The 20,208-nt window shown below is 36.8% G+C and overlaps 2 protein-coding genes across 2 annotated transcripts; both read left to right on the forward strand.

Moving 5' to 3' along the window:
• The first annotated feature begins 266 nt into the window (after positions 1-266).
• On the forward strand, positions 267-2,159 carry LOC117623368 (ATP synthase subunit epsilon, mitochondrial). The gene is made up of 2 exons (XM_034354318.1): positions 267-513; positions 1,855-2,159. The coding sequence occupies exons 1-2, from the start codon at positions 330-332 to the stop codon at positions 1,881-1,883; spliced, it is 213 nt and encodes a 70-aa protein (XP_034210209.1). The 5' UTR covers positions 267-329; the 3' UTR covers positions 1,884-2,159.
• A 5,817-nt stretch (positions 2,160-7,976) lies between these two features.
• Positions 7,977-13,973, forward strand: LOC117621506 (exocyst complex component EXO84B). The gene is made up of 7 exons (XM_034352032.1): positions 7,977-8,405; positions 8,664-8,761; positions 9,608-10,655; positions 10,755-11,270; positions 12,308-12,496; positions 13,163-13,299; positions 13,552-13,973. Exons 1-7 carry the CDS (start codon positions 8,262-8,264, stop codon positions 13,712-13,714), a joined length of 2,295 nt encoding a protein of 764 aa, XP_034207923.1. The 5' UTR covers positions 7,977-8,261; the 3' UTR covers positions 13,715-13,973.
• Positions 13,974-20,208: the final 6,235 nt, after the last annotated feature.

Below are 20,208 nucleotides of genomic sequence, written 5' to 3' on the forward strand. Positions count from 1 at the left end.
TGTAGTGTAAATAACTTGTAAGAGAATATAGAATATTTGCTTAATTGGTAATTATGCTATTCGTTTGATGACTAAATCAAATCAATTCTAACCGTAATTTAACATTATTAGGGAGAAGAAGACACATAATGACTTTTTTGTTTTCGCCTATTTTGGGCTTTTGATGGGTATTTTGGACCTTCTTCATGGCCTCACAATACACGGAGAAACCAAAACCACTCGATCCAGCCCATTTACAAGCTCTTGTGGGATTAACTACCACTGAAATTGAAGGTGGGTCGTCTAGGTCACATTGACTGTCACACAGAGAGAGCGAAAGAAAGAAGACAATGTCGTCGAACGCAGCGGTGCCGTTTTGGCGTGCGGCCGGTATGACTTACATCACCTACTCAAACATCTGTGCGAATCTGGTTCGGAATTGCCTCAAGGAGCCTTACAAGACCGAAGCAATATCTCGCGAGAGGGTACACTTTGCCGTCTCCAAGTGGACCGATGGCAAGCCTGAGACGCCCAGTAAGCTCATCCCCTCTTTTGCTTTCAGATTTCAGATCTTGGGTTTTCATTTCTGGTTTGATTGCTTATTTGCTTGTTTAAAATCTCATCCGTTTATCGTTATTAATATTTGATTTCAATCTGTGCTTTTAGAATCTGGGATTTTTCAGATGAATTGAAATTTCGTATATTTTTGTGAAATGAGATTTAATCTCATGATGGGCTAATTGAGGTCGATTTGCAATGTTTGGTTGTGTGATTGGTTTGATGTGAATTAGTGGCTCACATGATGAACTTTTGAAATTTTTTATTTTTCTTTCGGTTTAACAAATAATGATGAAAATGCATTTGATTTAATTAAGCACAATAGATTCACTAGGTTTCTTCCAATTTATGATTTATTTATTTATTTTTCAAATAATCAAAGGTGTTAACTTTTAGATTAAGCTGGGTTGTTAGCACCCGCGTGAAAAGCATGTTGTGATCGCATGTTTAAGATTCAGAGTTGAGATTTGTGAAATGAGAATGTCTCCCCGAACTTTGCACCTTATGTTTAGCCCAAATGGGTATTAAGGCAATGCACTCTTTGTTCAGTTTTTAAGACTTTTTGGACCATTTATAATAGCCGCAGACGTTTTTCCCCTTACTGTTTTCTTTTAGGGTAAGTAGAACATATGATACTAGTCGGGGATTGCAAGGAATGCACTTGCTGGGGTATTATCGTGTGCTCTAAGGGGCCGTATACCTTGTGAAGCAGTACTTGCAAAAGCAGAGTAGGAAAAAGAGGGGGAGTGGAGTTAGAACCATAGGGTTACATCCCATGATTGACAGGAACAATTTGGCAGCACGTTTTTTTCTTAGAGCATTCACTTTGGCGTCGAAATGAGGTGATTTTGATTGAGATTTGATTTGTTAATGTCGTGTGTTTTCCGAAATGTCCATTGTGAGCTGCTTTGATTTAAGGGGGTGGTGCTTATTTCGATCTGCTAACTAATGAAGAAAAATCTGGCAGACTATGCAATTTTAAGGCTGATCTCAGATTCTTGAAAATATTTATCTTAAACTTTTTGTTATTCGCAATGTTGTCGCCAATCATGATTGTTGTATTGTTTTGGATCTGCTAACTAATGAAGAAAATACAATGCAGTTTTTTAAAATGGCTATGGATTCATAATAGTATATTAATACTTTAAATTTTTTGTCATGGGAAGTATGTTAATAATCGATTGTAGTTAATATTTGGCTTTGATAAAAGTGCATACATTTGCATGGTAATTGATTTGTGAACTTTGTGAATAACGAATCTATATTCCGCCAGGCCAACGTTCTCATGGGTGTTTTTTGTTTTTTGTTTTCTGACAGCTATCCGTACGGACACACTTGATAATTGAGTTGAAAAATATTGGATTGCTCATGCCCTTGGGTTACACAGATGCTTTCTTCCTTTTGTTGTCGCTTTGATAGATGTGATTATATCGGGTCTTTGATGCCCAAAACTTTCAGACCTGGATTGTATTCTGTGTTTCTGCATGATCTTTCTGTTATAATAATGATGTACTGACACTGATGAAGTGTCTGATAGCTCAATTTTATAAGTTCCTCCATCTGCATTTCATTTGGACGATTTGGAGAATACTTATTCATTGACTTGTCCTGTTGCCCATTAAGTTCAGTTTTGACTTTTGTTTTCATGAGAGAAGTACCAAAAAACAGGAACACTACAAGGAGCCTTAGCCTCTAGGGCAACAACCACTCAGAGTATCCATTGGCAGACAAAGTTGGCTTCTTAAATTCAAATCTGTGAGCAAACCTCTGGACATTTGAAATGGTAGGCTTAAGGCACCAAGGCACTTCACATCTGTTATTAATATAATGGGAAGCCATTAAAATCTCTAATTACAAAACTTGAAGCTGCTCTGGTAGAAGGGTAGGCGAGGGCACGGTCCGATTTTACTCTCAAAAAACAGAACCAATTAAACTTTCATGGTACAATCACAAAATATTAACTTTGTTTCATATTGAAGCTGTGATCTTCCAGATCTTATCTCTCCTGTGGGTTGAATCTACCACAGGAAATGTATCACTTTGTAGACAACGTTACAATCAATCCATTATTTTTGTGCATGGTCTTATACCCACAGATGCATATAACTTCACATGTTATCCAAATATGCCACATTGACAGCAAGCGTGAGCTCATACTTTTTCTTGCAATTGTTGTAGCAGGTTTCTACGTTGTTGTCCTCCCCTGAATATGCCAAATTGACAGCAAACGTGAGAAGCCTATTGGGAAAACAATAATAATAATATTGACAATTTAGCATCCTGAATGGCATACAACCCTAAACGTTACATTCTGCTTAGCTAAAACCGTTATAAAAGAAAAAGAAAACACAACCCAATGGCAGCTTAAAGTTTTACTTAGCAGACGTTATTAAAGTTTAGCGTACATTAATTATTTGTATGGAGGTTTGGTTGCTTAATCTATGTGGCGAGTATGATCACGTAGTATAACTTGTCCACATAATTAAATATTAAAATAGAAAAAATATATTATAATGATGACCGATGACCTACGAAATAAGTATTGTACTTACTTTTGTGGAAGGAAAAAAGGAGGAGAGAAAACTATAAATAGCAGGTAAAAAGTGGTTGCAACTTCCATTGCAGCATGTGAAACCCTAATTAACATAATCACAAAGATCATCAAAATTAGATATTTTCCCATAGTTCTCCTACCACTCTCCATCTTAATTATCTCTAAGTAATATAAATATAAACCCATGATTTATAAGATAAAACTATATATATACAATTTATTATTTTATTATAATGAAAATTGATCAATAAGATACAACTATATTTTTGTCAGTTCTTATGTGAATGAAAAGGTGGTTGAGAAATTAACCAATGAGAGTTGGTTCAGTTGGTAAGGTCCCTGCACTGTGTGTAGCCCCATTAATGTTCAAATCCCGCTGCCAGATTGATTTGCAATATGTAATTTTATACATAAATCCATATTCATGACAATTAGCAGTTAGGTACCACACGTAAGTCCTTCTAACTTGAAGTTATGGGTATAACCTAGTACTGATAGTGAAAGTAGTCAATCTTCCCTTTTAAAAAAAGGTGGTTGAGAAATTAAAGTTACACGTTTGCTTATGTGTGGCGGCTGGTAAGAACTTATAATCTACCTTTTTTGTTTTCTTCTTCTTTCTTTTTTCATTGGGCAAGAACATCTTCTGGAAAATTGATGTAAGGGCTTACGAGTTTTGACATAATAAACAAGTAGAATTTATATATATATATATATATAATATCTTGTCCACTCTAGAGTGGGGCAACAAGGGTAGGGATGCATATATGTCGCGGTCTGGTTCGACAGCTCGAGTTACATGTGCATGGAGATCGATACCTTTCTATATATATGGACAAGGAGAGTTTGCGTCAATGTTTGAAAAAAGAGAACAAGATTGATCCTATACAGATCTCAAACCAAAATTTATGGTTTCTTTTTCTTGTTTGAAAGGTTACCTAACATGTAGTCTTTTACTTTCTTCTAAGAGCAAAGGTGATGAGAATAGCTGAATGTGTAGGGCGGCTTTATTTGTAAGCAACTTCTAAGAATAAATAATATAAAAAAGAACCATATCTCTCGGGGCTATGTTCTTACGAGTTTTAACAAAAACAATTCTGATATGGGATATTAGAGCATGCCATTTCGGTAGTTGCCATTGCCAATGATTGTTTAGTTTGGAGGCCTCATCTCCATTTTTGTTAAAGGAAAGCCTTGAGTTCATTTGATTTGGGTTCCATTACAATCTACGATATTCAATCCATCACGAGAGTATTTGTATTTCAATTTTCTCTGTTATAACTCGATGAATTTTTCAGGCTGGTCTAATATAGGCGCGTCTAAATTTTAATGTTATGGTAGCAACGTCACGTGATATTGCTAATGATTGAGGTGGACGACATGATTGATATTTCATGAACATAGAATATCACATTAATAAAGAGTGCACACTAGCTATCATATGACTGAATTAGTAACACTACGTGAACGTTGAAGAATTGTATCTCACCTCAATGATTATGAGGGAGGAAAACCGATTCATTTATACAGTGATTGTTTACAAGTCAAACATCCCGAGAAGAAAAGGAAAGCTGTATAAGGTAAATTACATTTTTTTGTTGTTGGGTGAATAAAAGTTTAGGGGAAGATTGGCTACTCTCACCACCATTGCCAGAGCATGCCTACAACCTTGAGCTGGAATGACTTACGCGTGGCACTCAATTGTTAACTGCCACCGATATGAATTTCTGTAAGAAATTACAGATCACGCACCAATGAGGACTGCTGAAAATAGGACTCGAATTGGTTGAGTTACATACCGTACAAGGACCTTACCAACAGAACCAACCTTCATTGGTGTAAATTTCAATTAATTGACAGAAAATATAATCAAAACAATTGGAGTTGATTGCAATCGTATAATTATGATGGAGTGATTTCCAAAATGGTTTGTGTGTCACACCCCAGCAACATGGTGGGGCGATCTCGCACCATCAGCTTGGATCGAAGGAGGAAATGTGCATAGGATAATCTTTTTGTGAAAATATCTGCCACTTGCTCAATTGTTGACAGAACCAACTTCCAATTCGTGTCTATCAATTTTTCATGAACAAAATGATAATCAACCTCTACGTGTCGTGTGCGGGAATGAAAAACCAGATTAAATGCATCGGCGATTGCACTAATATTGGCACATGACTCATCTTCGTTTGACAACATGTCAGTTTCTCAGGGGTTTAGTGGTCAGACTACGAGTGTGTGGTCAACGGCCAACCCTACCTAGTCGCATAGGGCCATGTGTTGCGTTTGTATTAGGTAGACTAAGCTCGGTCTATTATCTTTCTAATAGAGGTAAGATCCACTGTATTAGTGGGTTTCACCTATATTAAAGAGGTGAAATATGAAATGTGGTCTCCCTAGCATGAAGGCTTTTACATTTCTTTGCTAGTAATTAATTAGAAAAAAATTAATTAATCCTCATTGTTTCGTATACACAAAAATTAAAAAAACATGTACACATTAATTTTAAGGCATGTAGATGCACTTGACCTAGCAATTAGGGATACATTCTTGATCATTGAAGTCATGATTAGGTTTGGCCGCCTTACAATCCCTCCGAATGCAACTACTATGGCATTTTGGTCTTACAGGCAACCAAATAAAATCATGGTCTATAATTATTTCATCCAAAGGACCAGACAGGAGAGAAGGCTTAATAAATATTTCATCCAAGTAAGAGGGAAGGCCGAGATGATCAACTTCTACCACAAAATGGGAAAGCTTAATTATGATCAGCACCATAATCATCCCCTTAAGTACCTTCTTACAGTTAATTAATTTATCTTGCCATCTCATAGCTCTCTCTCCTCTTGGTGTTTTCTTTTACAATCTGAAAGTAATATATATATATATATATATATATATATATACACAAAATCAATCCCATATGGTATAGCCAATGAGTTCCCCTCCCACCACAGTGGTGGTGGATTTTCCCTCTTTTAGGACCGAACCAAGTGAGGTTTCTTTCCTTCAATGTAACTCAAACAAAAAACCCATATGATATAATATACAATATTTCTTTAAGTCAATAATTTAAAATGATGGAAATAAAATTTAATATGAAGATTGATTATTCAGCATGTATGATCATTGCTTCAAACAATTTATAATAATACTCCAAATGATTTTTTATGTAACCAAAAGGTTATAAGAATAGCTGTATGGCTGTTGGTCTTTGGAAAAAAATTTAAAAAATTTAAAAAATAAAATAAAATATATGTATGGCTGTTGGTCTGCTCTGAGATTGTGGTTATTATAAGCCATTTTCAGAAATAATTTATAAAATAAAAGACTCATGTATCTTGACTATATTATTTTACGAGTTTGACAAATATATACAAGTCTAATATTATTTTTTTTGAGAACCAAAGTATGTATAAGATCATCACAAGTACCACCCTCATGAAATTCATTTTTCTTGCAATATTAATATTATTTAGCTCCCCTCCTTCCTGCTGGTGTATTCGTTACATCTGAAAGTAATTATATAAAACCCAGATTTTATACATAACTCTTAAGCTAATATAATTTTTAATTAATTATAATGTGAAGATTATCGAACATGCGATGATTGCTTTGAACAATATTATATGCAAATGTAACTTTCTTATGCAACCAAAAGGTGATAAGAGTAGCTTGGGACTGTGTTTTTTTTTTTTAAATTTATTTATACAAGTAAATATTGAAGGAGGGAAAAATCGAACCTAGGACATCGAGAGCATGTGTAAATGCTCTTAATCATTTGAGCTACAAACTTCCTATTAGCTCGAAACCGTTTTGTGTCTTCATTTGTGTGGCTATTAGTTATCGCGGGTTTATGTATAATCTAAACACCCTTTGTGATGATTCATCAAGGACACCCTTAAAATACAAATCTACTTTCCACCAAACATAAAAAGAAGAAATACTTGGAGGTGGAATCTAAGCACCGGCTTCACAGCCTGTAAAGAATAGGTTAGCACTTGGCATATATACACGTAGTTGTTTCCTCTTTTCTATTTTGGATTAGGAGTACTGTGCGATATAATACTATTTTTTGTTGCTAAGTTAAGCCAGCTAGCACTTCACAAATCATGAAAGAATAAATTACACAAACCCTGCATGTATATTTTTGTGTGTGGGGACTGCACAAACTTGCTAACTGCCAATTAACAAAACCGAATTAAGAAAAGGACAAAAAATGTCGTGAACAATGTGAAAAATAATTTCATCATTTTCGACATGTGAAAATAAATATCCAACCATCACATTCCCCTGATATAAATAGGTACCTAATTCGAATTTGGGTGTGAGAGAGCATGCTCATTATTTTGGCCAATTAATTTAATTTACATATACACGAATGTATTTTTTATTATGACAAAGTATATATTAACTTTTTTACTAAATAACGTACCCGCACACATATTCAAGGGCGGATTTATGCCTAGGTTGGGGTGGGCTCCAACATAGGGGAAGATTTTTAAATATTAAATATGGTTTAAATTTTATAAGTTTATTTGGTTTAAAAATTATTTAGCCTACTTTTATAAAAATTCATGAATCCGCTGTTATACATATTATCGTCTTACTTGTTAAAAATTTATAAGGTTAAGAATGAACTCAAATTTGAATAATGACACTCACACATCATATGTATGGATTTAAATAGGGAAACCTATACGCTAACAATTCACGAAGGGTATGTGTTGTTACACATGAATTGGGTAAATTTCAAAAATTACCTATTCCGTGTAAGGATAATTACTCAATAAAGAACACAGAAGAATTAGGAAGCCGTAAATCAGAGTCAGAGCTTATTCCTTTCTATTATTAACTGCTGTCAATGTTAAGTAAATCGCAGTCAAACAAAACCGTCCCTCCATCCAAAAACCAATTAGTCATCGCAGTCGCGTTGGCTTGGCTGGCTCTGTCTCTTCACCAAAACACGCCTCTTTACGACTCTCTCTCTCTCTCTCCGCTCCCTCTCTTTGCTTAGCTCAGAAGCTCAATTTCCATGGCCTAATTGCTTTTGGCGAATAAATTTGAATTACAGTTTTTACCCTCCTTGGATCGGTCACCTGTTTGCTCCTTGGAGCCCTAATTTTGGAGCTGGTTCAGCTGATTGATCTGTGATCTGTTTGGTGGACTGATGGCTTCGGCGAAGACGGCTCGGTCCAGAGGCACGCCGGTCAAAGAGAACGGCGTCAAGCTCGAGGAAGGCCTCAATGTCTTCAAGTCTGATAAGTTCGATTCCCAAGGCTATGTTCAGTCACGATGCTCTCTCAACGAGAAGGTCAGTTTTTGCTCTTGCTATACAGATAAATAGATGTACACGTTGATTTGTTCCGCTGTTTGGTTGCTGAGAAACCATGGGAAAGTTGAAAAAGAAGGAATTCTATATTAGAATTATGAATGCAATGCTATTTTTGCTTAGTCGTAGGATTTGATTTCTTTTAGCAATTTCCGGATAGGCCTGAACTTCGATTTTATATGGAATTACGAAATTTGAAGGGGCCAAAGTTAAATTTATATACTTGAACTTCGCTTGCAGGAAATAAGACAATTATGTTCATATCTTTTGGACTTAAAGAGAGCTTCTGCCGAGGAAATGCGTAGAAGTGTCTATGCTAACTACACGGCATTCATACGGTGAGTTTTCATTGAATGGTTAATGTGAGAAGTTTGTGAGTTTGTAACATCCTTCATATGCAATTTTATATGTTCATGTTCCGAGGTGCTTCACTTTAACAGCATTGTATTTGCTCGGTATATGCTTGGGTATTTGGGTTAGTTTTTGACTCATTTGACACAATATTTGGATAGCGAGATTCTTTAGTTTTTAAGTGTGGTATGTAAAATATTCCCACCATTTCTAGCTCTAGGTAAAAAGTATAAGGCACTCCATTGGTTCATTTAAATTGTATTTCACATAGTATGAAATTTTATCAATGAAATCAGTTGCATGGGCGTATCAAGTTTTCTTTTCTTATTAGTTTGGTTTTTGCTGCTGTGTTTATGGCAGGCTTACCCAGCTTTTTTTCTTTCAACTTGTTCAGAGTTCAGAGCTAATTAAATTTGAGATTCAAAATTTTATTTGTACTTGTTGCAAGGCATAGTAATTGTGTTTCGTTCTTTAAGTGAGAGTTGAAGCATTTTCGGTTTTTGTACCTTTGTGTGTTTTCTTGTTGCTTTAGTTTTATGATTGATAAAAGTTGGTATCCAAGGTAATTTACTGCCAATATGGTCACACTCAAAGTGATTGTATTTGATATTTTCATTTTTGTAATAAGGAACTTCCAATTCTTGTCAACCTTTTTGCATAATCGACTCTTGTTTGGGTAACTTTCATGTATTTAGTTAACTTAAATGCCATTTTCACATTCCATTGGAAGGTTAAACTAGTTTGTTCTTCAATTATGGAGTCATTTCTTTTGATACACCATTCTTCGTTGAGTGTAATTTGGATTTTATGTTAACTGCACTTCTTACTCACAGCACTTCCAAAGAGATATCAGATTTGGAGGGGGAGCTTTCTTCTATCAGAAACCTGCTATCTACTCAAGCTGCTTTGATTCATGGTCTAGCTGAAGGAGTTAATATTGGTTCCTTATCTGTTTCTGAAGGTTCTACTGCAAATGGTGTATTAATTTCTGAAGATAAAGAACCTTCAGACCTGGAAAAGTGGTTAGTAGAATTTCCTGATCTCTTGGATGTTCTGTTGGCTGAGAGGAGAGTGGATGAAGCTTTAGATGCCTTGGATGAAGGTGAACGTGTGGCTGCTGAAGCAAAACAACTGAAGCTGTTGGATCCAGCTTTACTCATGTCTCTGCAGAATTCTATTGTCGAGCGCAGGCAAAGGTTAGCTGATCAGCTTGCCGAGGCTGCTTGCCAGCCTTCGACCCGCGGTGGTGAACTTCGTGCAGCTATATCAGCACTTAAAAGGCTTGGGGATGGCCCTCGTGCACACAGTTTGCTGCTCAATGCTCATTTCCAAAGATATCAGTATAATATGCAAAGCCTTCGTCCATCGAGCACCTCATATGGAGGAGCATATACTGCTGCACTCTCACAGATGGTGTTCTCTGCTATTGCTCAAGCTGCCAGTGATTCCTCGGCTATATTTGGTAAGGAAACAGATTACACTTCCGAGCTTGTGATGTGGGCAATAAAGCAAACTGAGGCTTTTGCCCTTCTCATTAAAAGGCATGCATTAGCTTCATCAGCAGCTGCTGGGGGATTAAGAGCTGCTGCAGAGTGTGTTCAAATAGCATTAGGTCATTGTTCCTTGTTGGAAGCTCGTGGTTTGGCACTTTGTCCTGTGCTTTTGAAACTCTTTAGGCCTAGTGTTGAACAAGCACTAGACGCTAATTTAAAACGAATTGAAGAAAGCACTGCTGCCCTAGCTGCTGCTGATGACTGGGTTCTTACATATGCTCCAACAGCTACACGGCAATCTGGCAGGCCTTCAAGTACATCCCTTAATACAACAGCATTCCAACATAAACTCACAAGTAGTGCACATCGATTCAATTTGATGGTCCAGGTAAATGATTTTTCTCCCACATAAAATCAATTAATTAGGTTTCTGTGTGTGTGTGATCCCTCATTTCATTTTAGCTTCATAATTTACCTGATCTTGCAGGATTTCTTTGAGGATGTAGGACCACTGCTCAGTATGCAATTGGGTGGTCAGACATTGGAAGGTTTACTCCAAGTTTTTAATTCATATGTGAACATGCTCATAAAAGCATTACCGGGTTCAATGGAGGAAGAAGCAAACTTTGAAGGTTCTGGGAATAAAATTGTTCGTATCGCTGAGAATGAAGCTCAACAGATTGCTTTGCTGGCGAATGCATCATTATTAGCAGATGAGCTACTTCCACGTGCAGCCATGAAGCTGTCTCCACTGAATCAGGTTGCATACAGGGATGATCTTCGTAGAAGATCATCAGATAGGCAAAACCGGCATCCTGAGCAAAGGGAGTGGAAGAGGCGACTGGGCAGCTCGGTTGATAGATTAAAAGATAGTTTTTGTCGTCAGCATGCTCTAGATCTCATTTTCACAGAGGATGGTGATAGCCATCTTTCTGCTGATATGTACATAAACATGGATGGGAATGCGGATGAGGTTGAGTGGTTTCCATCCCTAATATTCCAGGTATGCTGAATGCTACTTTTCTCTATTGTCATTTCTGTTCGAACTATTTTCTTTTCCTTTTTTTATAACGGACCTGCAATTGCTAGTCAGTGGTATTCATTTCAAAGTAGTCCTCTGCTAATCTGCTGTGCATGTTTCATATCATTGTTAAAGAAGAATACATGTCTTCTATGGTTATGAAAATTTGTGAGGACTCCTCGTGTATTTAGCATTTTGCCTGACGACTTGGTTTTTTAAATTATTTTATTTTTCTAAGGGTTTTCTGACTTCTTGTTGGAGGATCAAAGTTGCTATAAAAGAAATATCTTATGTATAATTAATTTTTGTCTATTAATAATACATGTATATCTTATGTAGTGTACAACTAATCGTTCTTCATGTGTGCATACATGTACATATAATTATTGCATTATTTGTTATTTTATACATGTACATATAATTATTGCATTATTTGTTATTTTAATTTTATCCTTTCCCCCCTTTCAAGACTTGAAAATTCTTTTACGATAATTATGGTTATCAATACTCTAGGTGCCGTTCAATTATACTCAGAAGAGAGATTCTATTTATGTGGATTATCTTATGCATATATGGAAATTGAACTTATTTGCAATGTATTCTTGGACGCCTACAGATTTGTATATTCATGTCTCTGTTGCATTAGCGTCAGTGTACCTTCAAATTGAACTACTTTACTTAGTTACCTTGAATGGTATTGTTACATGAGCTTCAGGTGTGAAATGCCATCCTTACACTATCTATACTTTTGGTTTGTTATTGACTGTCCGAACTAACAGCAAAGGCTTTTGAGACAATCTAAGATTCCAAAGAGGCATTGATCAATTTTAAAGTTTGAGGACGTTAGAATTGACCCAAAAGTTCAGGGGGCATATGATATCTCCCTTTAGATGTGTATATGCATATTCAACTTATTTGTGGTGCATACATGTGATCTGAACACTTTCTACTTTTTACATGCTTTTCTTATTGATTTTTTTCAAGTCCTAAGTTTCTTTTGTTATTTTTTCCCAATCCAGGAACTTTTTGTTAAACTAAACAGAATGGCCAGTATAGCAGCAGAAATGTTTGTAGGCAGGGAAAGATTTGCTACATTGCTATTAATGAGACTGACAGAAACTGTCATATTGTGGCTTTCGGAAGACCAGAGCTTCTGGGATGATATTGAGGATGGGCCAAGGCCTTTAGGCCCTCTTGGCTTACAACAAGTACGTAATTTCTTGTCACACCATCTATTTATTTTGTATGTGTTGCATTGTATTTTCATGTGAAGATTGTTCTGTTTTAGCAATGTGAGAAGGACCTTTATCATGCAAAGTAGAAAATAAGTAAATGAAGAGATTTAAAATGTAGAAGAAACAAAGAAAATAGGATGGAAGGAAAAACCATGGCTTGGTCTATTTTGAGAGAGGGAGGGGAGGGAGAGTTGAAGGCCTGTCACAGTGATAGCTCTAGTTTTTGGCAATCAATCTTTCAATGCTGACTGTATCCCCAACCTATCAAGCATGAAAAGGACTTCCACGATGTTATGCCGCTCCCATTTTTTTTCTTCTTCCTTTTGCTTCCCAGTTTACTAACTGATAATTATACAGCCTAACATTGGTTAAAAACTTACAATCTTTACATGCCTACAACTTTGTGATGAAATTGATGTTAAATTAGAAATATGAACTTAATGCAGATTACTGACCAGAAATTGTATCATATTAAAGGGTTATCCTAACGAGGACTCATACTCAATGATATATCACAGCTGTCTTCTCTTGTCATAATTTTGAGGAGTTGCCTCATTGCACACCCAATGCCCCCTCCCACCCCAACAAGCCATGTCCTACTATTTATGTTCTTATTATAACTTCTTTTATCTGTTACAGTTCTATCTGGATATGAAGTTTGTCATATGCTTTGCTTCACAAGGTCGTTACCTATCTCGAAATTTGAATCGAGTTGTAAATGAGATCATATCGAAAGCCATGACAGCATTTTCTGCAACAGGCATGGATCCCAATAGGTATGCTACTTTATTTAGTTTCCTAATATTATCATCATCATGAATTATATACATACGTATAAACATAAATGCACATATGTTGAAGCAGCAATACACATTGTAGTATGAAATTGCAACTTATTCTAGTTTTCTATGCCCACAGATAAAAATTGCCGGCTTGTAGTATATGTAAAGCACAAGTTAAGCTGGAAAATGTCCTGGTAGCTTTTAAACAGTTGATTTATTTTATGCTGAGCTTTATTTTTATTTCAGTGTGCTTCCGGAAGATGACTGGTTCAATGAAGTGTGTCAAGATGCAATAGAAAGATTGAGTGGAAGACCAAAAGCCGCAAACGGGGACCGGGATCTTAACAGCCCAACTGCTTCTGTTTCAGCACAATCAATCTCGTCTGTTAGATCTCATGGGAGTTCCTGAGGCAGTGAGTTTCATCCCTGTAAATTAAATAGGAAACCATCCTTGTATCCTTAGAAGTTTTTTTTTCCCTCCAATATAATTTTTGTCGACCATGATCCTTTTTGTCATCTTCTTTTTCTAGTGTAAGGCCCTACATTTCTGTAGGATGATATTTGGTGTCATAATTATGGGTAGTAATTCTTTTTGAATAATTGAGTTTGTAAAGTTGTTGATTGCAATTGTTTGATTTTAAATACAAGTTTGTATAATTCTTTGACCAGTGTGGGATGGAGTCTATTGATGTCCAATCATCACTTGATTTCATGTGATTATGTTGTCTTGGCAACCAATAAAATTAGATTTCTTGCGTTTGCTTATAAATGAGCTTGAAGGTGCTATAGGAATAAGCCTGTAAAATTGAAGATCATATGTCAAAATTTTCAATCTCTCGCCTTTGCCATGGACGGTCGTTCTCATGTGTAAGGTTCTATTGTAGGTTTTGGATCCTCTGCTTGATTTTTTTCGTGGCGATGCCACCACATTAAATCCTAAGAAACCTGTATCTCTCTTACAAGGAAATTTTTAGTAAGTTGTACATCATTGGGTCCCTTTTCAAATGATTTCCACTCTTTAAATTCGTGTTTACCATCGCTCATCCATGTGTCCGTTTTATCATGTTGGGAGGAGGAAGGAGGTGTATCTTTGTATGGAATGAAAGCTAAAGAGAAGTTAATCAACAAAGTAATCGCCACCACAAGCATCTTCACAATATTTCTATCCATACCTCTTCAAATATTCTGTTGTTTGGAGGTTAAATAGGAATATTCATGATGCATTTAAACCCTAAACAGATGGGTAAGAGTTCTGACAGAGAGGGATGTGTGAACCCTTATCTGAACCGAGTAGCTCGCATAGACACTCTAAGCCGTGGGAGTCTCGACTGGGAGTACGAGGGAGATAACCCTTTTCATTATTGCACTCCACTGTGTGAGTCAAGTGAAGAGGGGCACGATTATTCTCATTGTGTCTTTGAAGGTATAAATGAATTTGGTAATTTTGGTGCATCTTGTTATTCATCAAAGTTATTAAATTTGGATTTACCTCCAATATTTGATCCTTGCAACTGTGAAAATTGCAATGAAGATTGTTTGGGTGTTCAAAGCAATTTTGATAAGCAATTTATTGACAAGAACAGTGAAGAGATGAGAATTGAGAAAACTTTCGAAGATATTATTAATTTTATGAGCATTAATATTTTCACTTGGAAGGTTGCCAAAACTCTAGTTGATTTTTTCAATCAGTTGAAGATTCTAGAGAGAAACATTTGCATTGTTAGAGGGAGTAAGAAGAAGCCAAGGAGAATGAAATATTCCAAATATATTTTTATTTGGAAAGGAAGGTTTCAATTGGATGCTAAAAGATCCAGAATTAATATGAAGCAATTGAAGATTCTATTTGGATTTTCCTCAATCAAAGGCTTGAATTCGAGGACGAATTCTTTCCAATCATAGGAGTCTGATGTAGGAGCATAGGGGTGGATGAAAATAGATATTTACCGTTTAATTAGTTATTTCATGATATATTGGTATTTTCTTATTTAGGTAGTTTTAGAATATCTTTTATTATTTATGTGTGATTTTATAATTAATTAGTTTACTTTTGGACCAAGTAGCCTTGGTGCCCAAGTCTTGTAAAGCCTATAAATAAGGCTAATGTAATAGTTGTAGGGGGATATATATGTTGATGATTAATAAAATAGTTTATTTGTGGCATGGATTTGCTACAATATATGTGAGTTTGCACTAGCCCTAAATTTCAATGCTCGTGTATGTGGTTGGTGACTTGTGTCTAGATCCCGATCCCCATCAAGAACAGTCAACCTGACATAATATACTGTACTTTCTCAGAGCGAACCAGATGTTGAGCCTTATATCTTTGGAAAGATATGGATGTTAGTTTTCTGTAGAAGTGTGGAGAGAGTTGTGACCGTTTAAGTATAGACAATTCGGGCAGAATGTGTTCTATGGGTTTTGCAAAATATTCCTTTTGAAGTTCAATCATAAGAGTCCAATTTATGTCAATTGCATTTGGAAAGTGTCTACAAGGATGCAAAGTTATTTTCTAAAGTCTGATCCTATATTTAGTAGGATTTTTCATCAAAGACAATTGAAGCCAAACTAGGAAAGCATAGTTACCAAGTCAAAATAGGATTTGTTCCTTATTTAAAGAAGACTAGAAAATAAGGGATGCTGGAATTTAAAGAAGAGTCAAAGAGCCACTGCCGTCGTCAAGTTCTCGAGCATCGTCACAATCCATAAGTTTTATTTTATGTTTTCTAGTTTTTAAATTATATTTTCTTTGAACATGAGTAACTAAATTATTCTCTAGGGCGAGGATGACGCCTGAGCATGGATAGTTATGATTTCTAATGTTATTTAATGGATTCTAAGTTTCTTTTAGATGAATGTTTAATCACTATTTTAATTGTTGCTATTTGTTTAAGTTCTTTGATTGATCACCTTAGGGCTTTGCATCTAGTAAATTGGAAGATGAATTTGAGGCAGAACTCGCAATATAATTCAATTAGCATCTTGTGATTAAGTGTGGTGAATTACATTATTGCTTGACGAAGAATAATGGTTTGCTTGGTTCTCTCGTTTTCTAGAACGTAATGAATCCATCTTGTTAAATTTATGCCTTAACCAGGATAGATTGCAGGATTGGGTATATGATCTTTGTCTGAATTAGAAAAGAATCTTACACTTAAGGAAAACTATGGTCTGAGTGCCTGAAAAGGACTTAGATACGGAATTATCATCTAAAGAATCGAAAGAATCTGTTGAATGCATTGAAATCTAACTTGGATTGCTTGTGGTTGATTCTGAAACCCCAGACCTTCATCATTCTTTTTCAACCTCAAAATTCAACCTTTTTATTCTTAATTGTTTTTATTAATTTCTTCTTTGTTTCATAAACTTTCACAACAAAAATCTCTACAAATTTACTTGCGTATCAGTTAGATTTAATTTAGGTATTCGAATATTAGATTAATTTGGAATCCTCGTTGGAACGATACTTGGACTTGTCAAACACTATACTACAACATTCTTGTGCACTTGCAAGGACAAACCATCTACCAGGTTCTCAAGGTTGTTCAGACTCTTAGGAAGCTCTCCTGTCAACTGGTTCTCAGCCAAATACAAGTCCTCCAATTTACTACAGTTTCCAATGCACGAAGGACTCACTCATGAAAATTGATTCTGATATAAAGACAGTTGCAAAAGCTCACTCAAATTCCCAACATTTCCAAGGATGGAACCATTCAACATGTTAATACCCATATTTACATAAGCTAAAGCAAGAATTGCAAATAAGGACTCAGGTATTTCACCAGAAAAGCCATTTACAAACAAGTCCAAGTATTCAAGAAGATTGCAACTGGCCAATTCTTTTGGGATTTTGCCAGAAAATTTGTTGACACTCAAATCAAGAGTCTGCAAGTGCCTAAAGCTGCCACCTTGAGGTCCTAATTCACCAGAAATTCCATAAGCAGGGAGTTTCAAGGCAACCACATTTTGGTCATTGTCACATCCTATCCCAACCCATTGGCATGGAGTGGAATAAGAAGCATTCTAACTTGATGATATGGAAGCAGAGACAAATGTCCAATGTTTGGAGAGTGACAACAAAGCCACCCTATCAGAGTTCAAACCAGATACAGTGGATATGGACACAGAGAAGCACAAAAAGAAGAAGAAGAAGATATTGAACAGATAAAGTTACATGCTTTCTAATGAGTTGAAGAAAATTACTTGGTAAAGATTTGAGCTTTATTTTCAACTATGCAAAGCCAGCTGCTATAAGCTCTCAGCAATGCATGCAGATTGAACTTGCCTTTTTAGAAACAGAATGGAAAATGTAGTGAGAGAGAAAGTGTGTGGATGCGTTGTGTTGGCTTTTCAGTTTGTGCTACAATAAGAGATTGGAACCGAGTTTCTTTTTTGTTGCCAAAGATTGGGGCAGAGTTGAGATTGGAACAGAGTTTATTGTGTTGCTGAGGTTGAACTAAAAAGTTCAAGAGAGATACGGTCATATTTAAGTTTAAATTGACAAAACCAGTCTAAGAAAATATCGAGACTCTTTCTTGTTTACTGTATGAACAGAGATTTCTTTTCATAAAATAAAATAGTATCTACATTCATAGAGTAAAGCTTGAGGAAGTAACCTCTTTTGTTTCAAACTCAATTTGGATTGCGGAAATGGAGAGGATGTCTTGTTTTTAGTAATGTAAACCTATTATTGGGTTATGTGACTTGTGCTTACACTTACCTTACCACACTATGTTTATTCATGAGTGGAGGCCGCTAGGGTAGGGTTATTGAGTGGAGGTAGGCTAGAGCATGGAAGGAGTCATCGAAACAGAAAGCGTCTCATAATAAGCTTTTTGTTTCTTCTTTGAAGATGGAAAGGAACGCGAACAGAGTTCAAGTTCAATTTTGAATTTTTTGTCTAGAATAAATTCCCCCACCTAATTTTTCACTCAAGTAGGCTATAGGCTTTGAACATTTCCCATATGCCAATTTTATAGGCATAACAAGAGATTTCAAACAACTTGGAAAAATCAGGAAGCACAAGTAATGGTGCATAACTTAACTTGGTTTTGATATTTTGCACTATACATAAGTAATATCTCTCGCAAATGGTGCTAACATTTGCTGAAATAATGGAAGAAAAAGGTGGGGCCTTGCTGAAGAAAAAGACGGTGCCTTGGCTGAGATAATGTTGTTAACATAGCAAGACTCAAAGGTGGTGCCTTGTGTCATGGGATGAGCGAGCAGCGCGGCAAGGCCGAAGAGAAACACACATTTAGCCACTCAAAACACACCCGTGCGGCCCACGATCCCTTAGGATCCCAGTCAGCCTTCTCCCACTTCATGTTATTAATGACTCTCACAACTCCTCGAGAGGTTCACCATCAAATGTCTTCTCCTATGGGTGCCACGCCCCACGGGTAGACAACGAGTCACACTACCTTTTGACAATACATCACTCCACATTCGATAACGAACCTTCGACGCCCATACATCAAGCGTTGCATAAGACACGCCAACTGCATCGACCATGTCGTATGCTTAACGCGTGGCTCGCTCATGCCCATGTCAAGACATAGCGATCAAACACACCATCGGTTTACCCACACTTCTGTTGGTCATTCCGCTAGCAACCAAGATAGCCCACATCCTCAAGCTATACACGCAAGATGTCATACTTGCATGTCGCCCAAGCCTTGGCGACATATGTATTTCGAATGTCCCACATAATCGTCTATGCATTGCATGAGGTCACAACCCATGCGTACCTGCATCCGAATATCTTACTTCCATATTAGACAAGGCCGAACCCAAGCCAAGTCCATCGAGTATTGTCAAATGCCTCGCTTGCCAACAACATAGTGAATGCCATACGTTGTCCTCACTTTTCACAACAATACGCAATACGAACAGTCTGGCGTGTTCGTACTGTCCTCGGGAATCCTTTCTCTCAGAGACATAGATTATCCTTCAACAATATCATGTCTACCCTTATAACTACCTCCAATGTCATAAGGATGCTCGCTTAGTGCCACAAGGGTGTAGCACTAGGAGTGGTACTAGGAGTGGTGGAGAGCATGACACCATGTCACCACCCTATATAGCATTTTATGTATTTAGCCTTCTGCCAGGATGAAACATCACCTATGCACGATGAGTCATAATTGGGCATAACTCTTTCATACAAACTCCGAATTGCGAACTATTAGTTGCGTTGTCTGATTCTCAACATCACAAACGTTCCAATATTCTTAGCTTCCTTCGGTTCCTACAGTAACCTTCAGAAATACCCAAAATACACTTCATGTGTGCAACTCGGCCGACTAGGAATCACAATAGCACTCACTTATGTGCGATCCGTGACATTCTCCCCCACTGATAATGGCGACATCCTTGTCAACATGCCCACTGCACTGCCGCATAACACCACCATATAGGAATATCCTCTTTTGCTCTCTCCATGGACCACAATGCACCACTGTGTTCACCTTTTTCAACTTCTCTCAAAGTTCCATATCTTTCCCTCTTCGGGTCGAGACCTCTGTCTCTTGTCGCACTCATCTTAAGGTACCTCAACAATAAAGTTCCACAACACTTAGGCCATCACAATTTACCAAGGTTAGGTATCATCCCTACTATGAGTAGAACCACCTACCTACGAACTCCCAAGCTCGGACTCAGCAGAACCACTTCCATAGCATCCACACGGGAACAAGTAAGATGTCGACACCTAAGTTACTTTAACTTTGTCTGCCATCAAATATGGACATACTCCATGTCCTTAGCAACCATGCTCACAAGTAAGACTCTGGGAGGTTTGTCTGGGTTTTCTTTGCTTATTGGAAATGAAAGAGAGAAAGAGAGAGAGAGAGAGAGAGAGAGAGAGAGAGAGAGAGAGAGAGAGAGAGAATGAGTGAGTGAAAG

The sequence above is a fragment of the Prunus dulcis genome, chromosome 3, assembly GCF_902201215.1.
Source record: "Prunus dulcis chromosome 3, ALMONDv2, whole genome shotgun sequence".
Lineage (NCBI taxonomy): Eukaryota > Viridiplantae > Streptophyta > Magnoliopsida > Rosales > Rosaceae > Prunus > Prunus dulcis.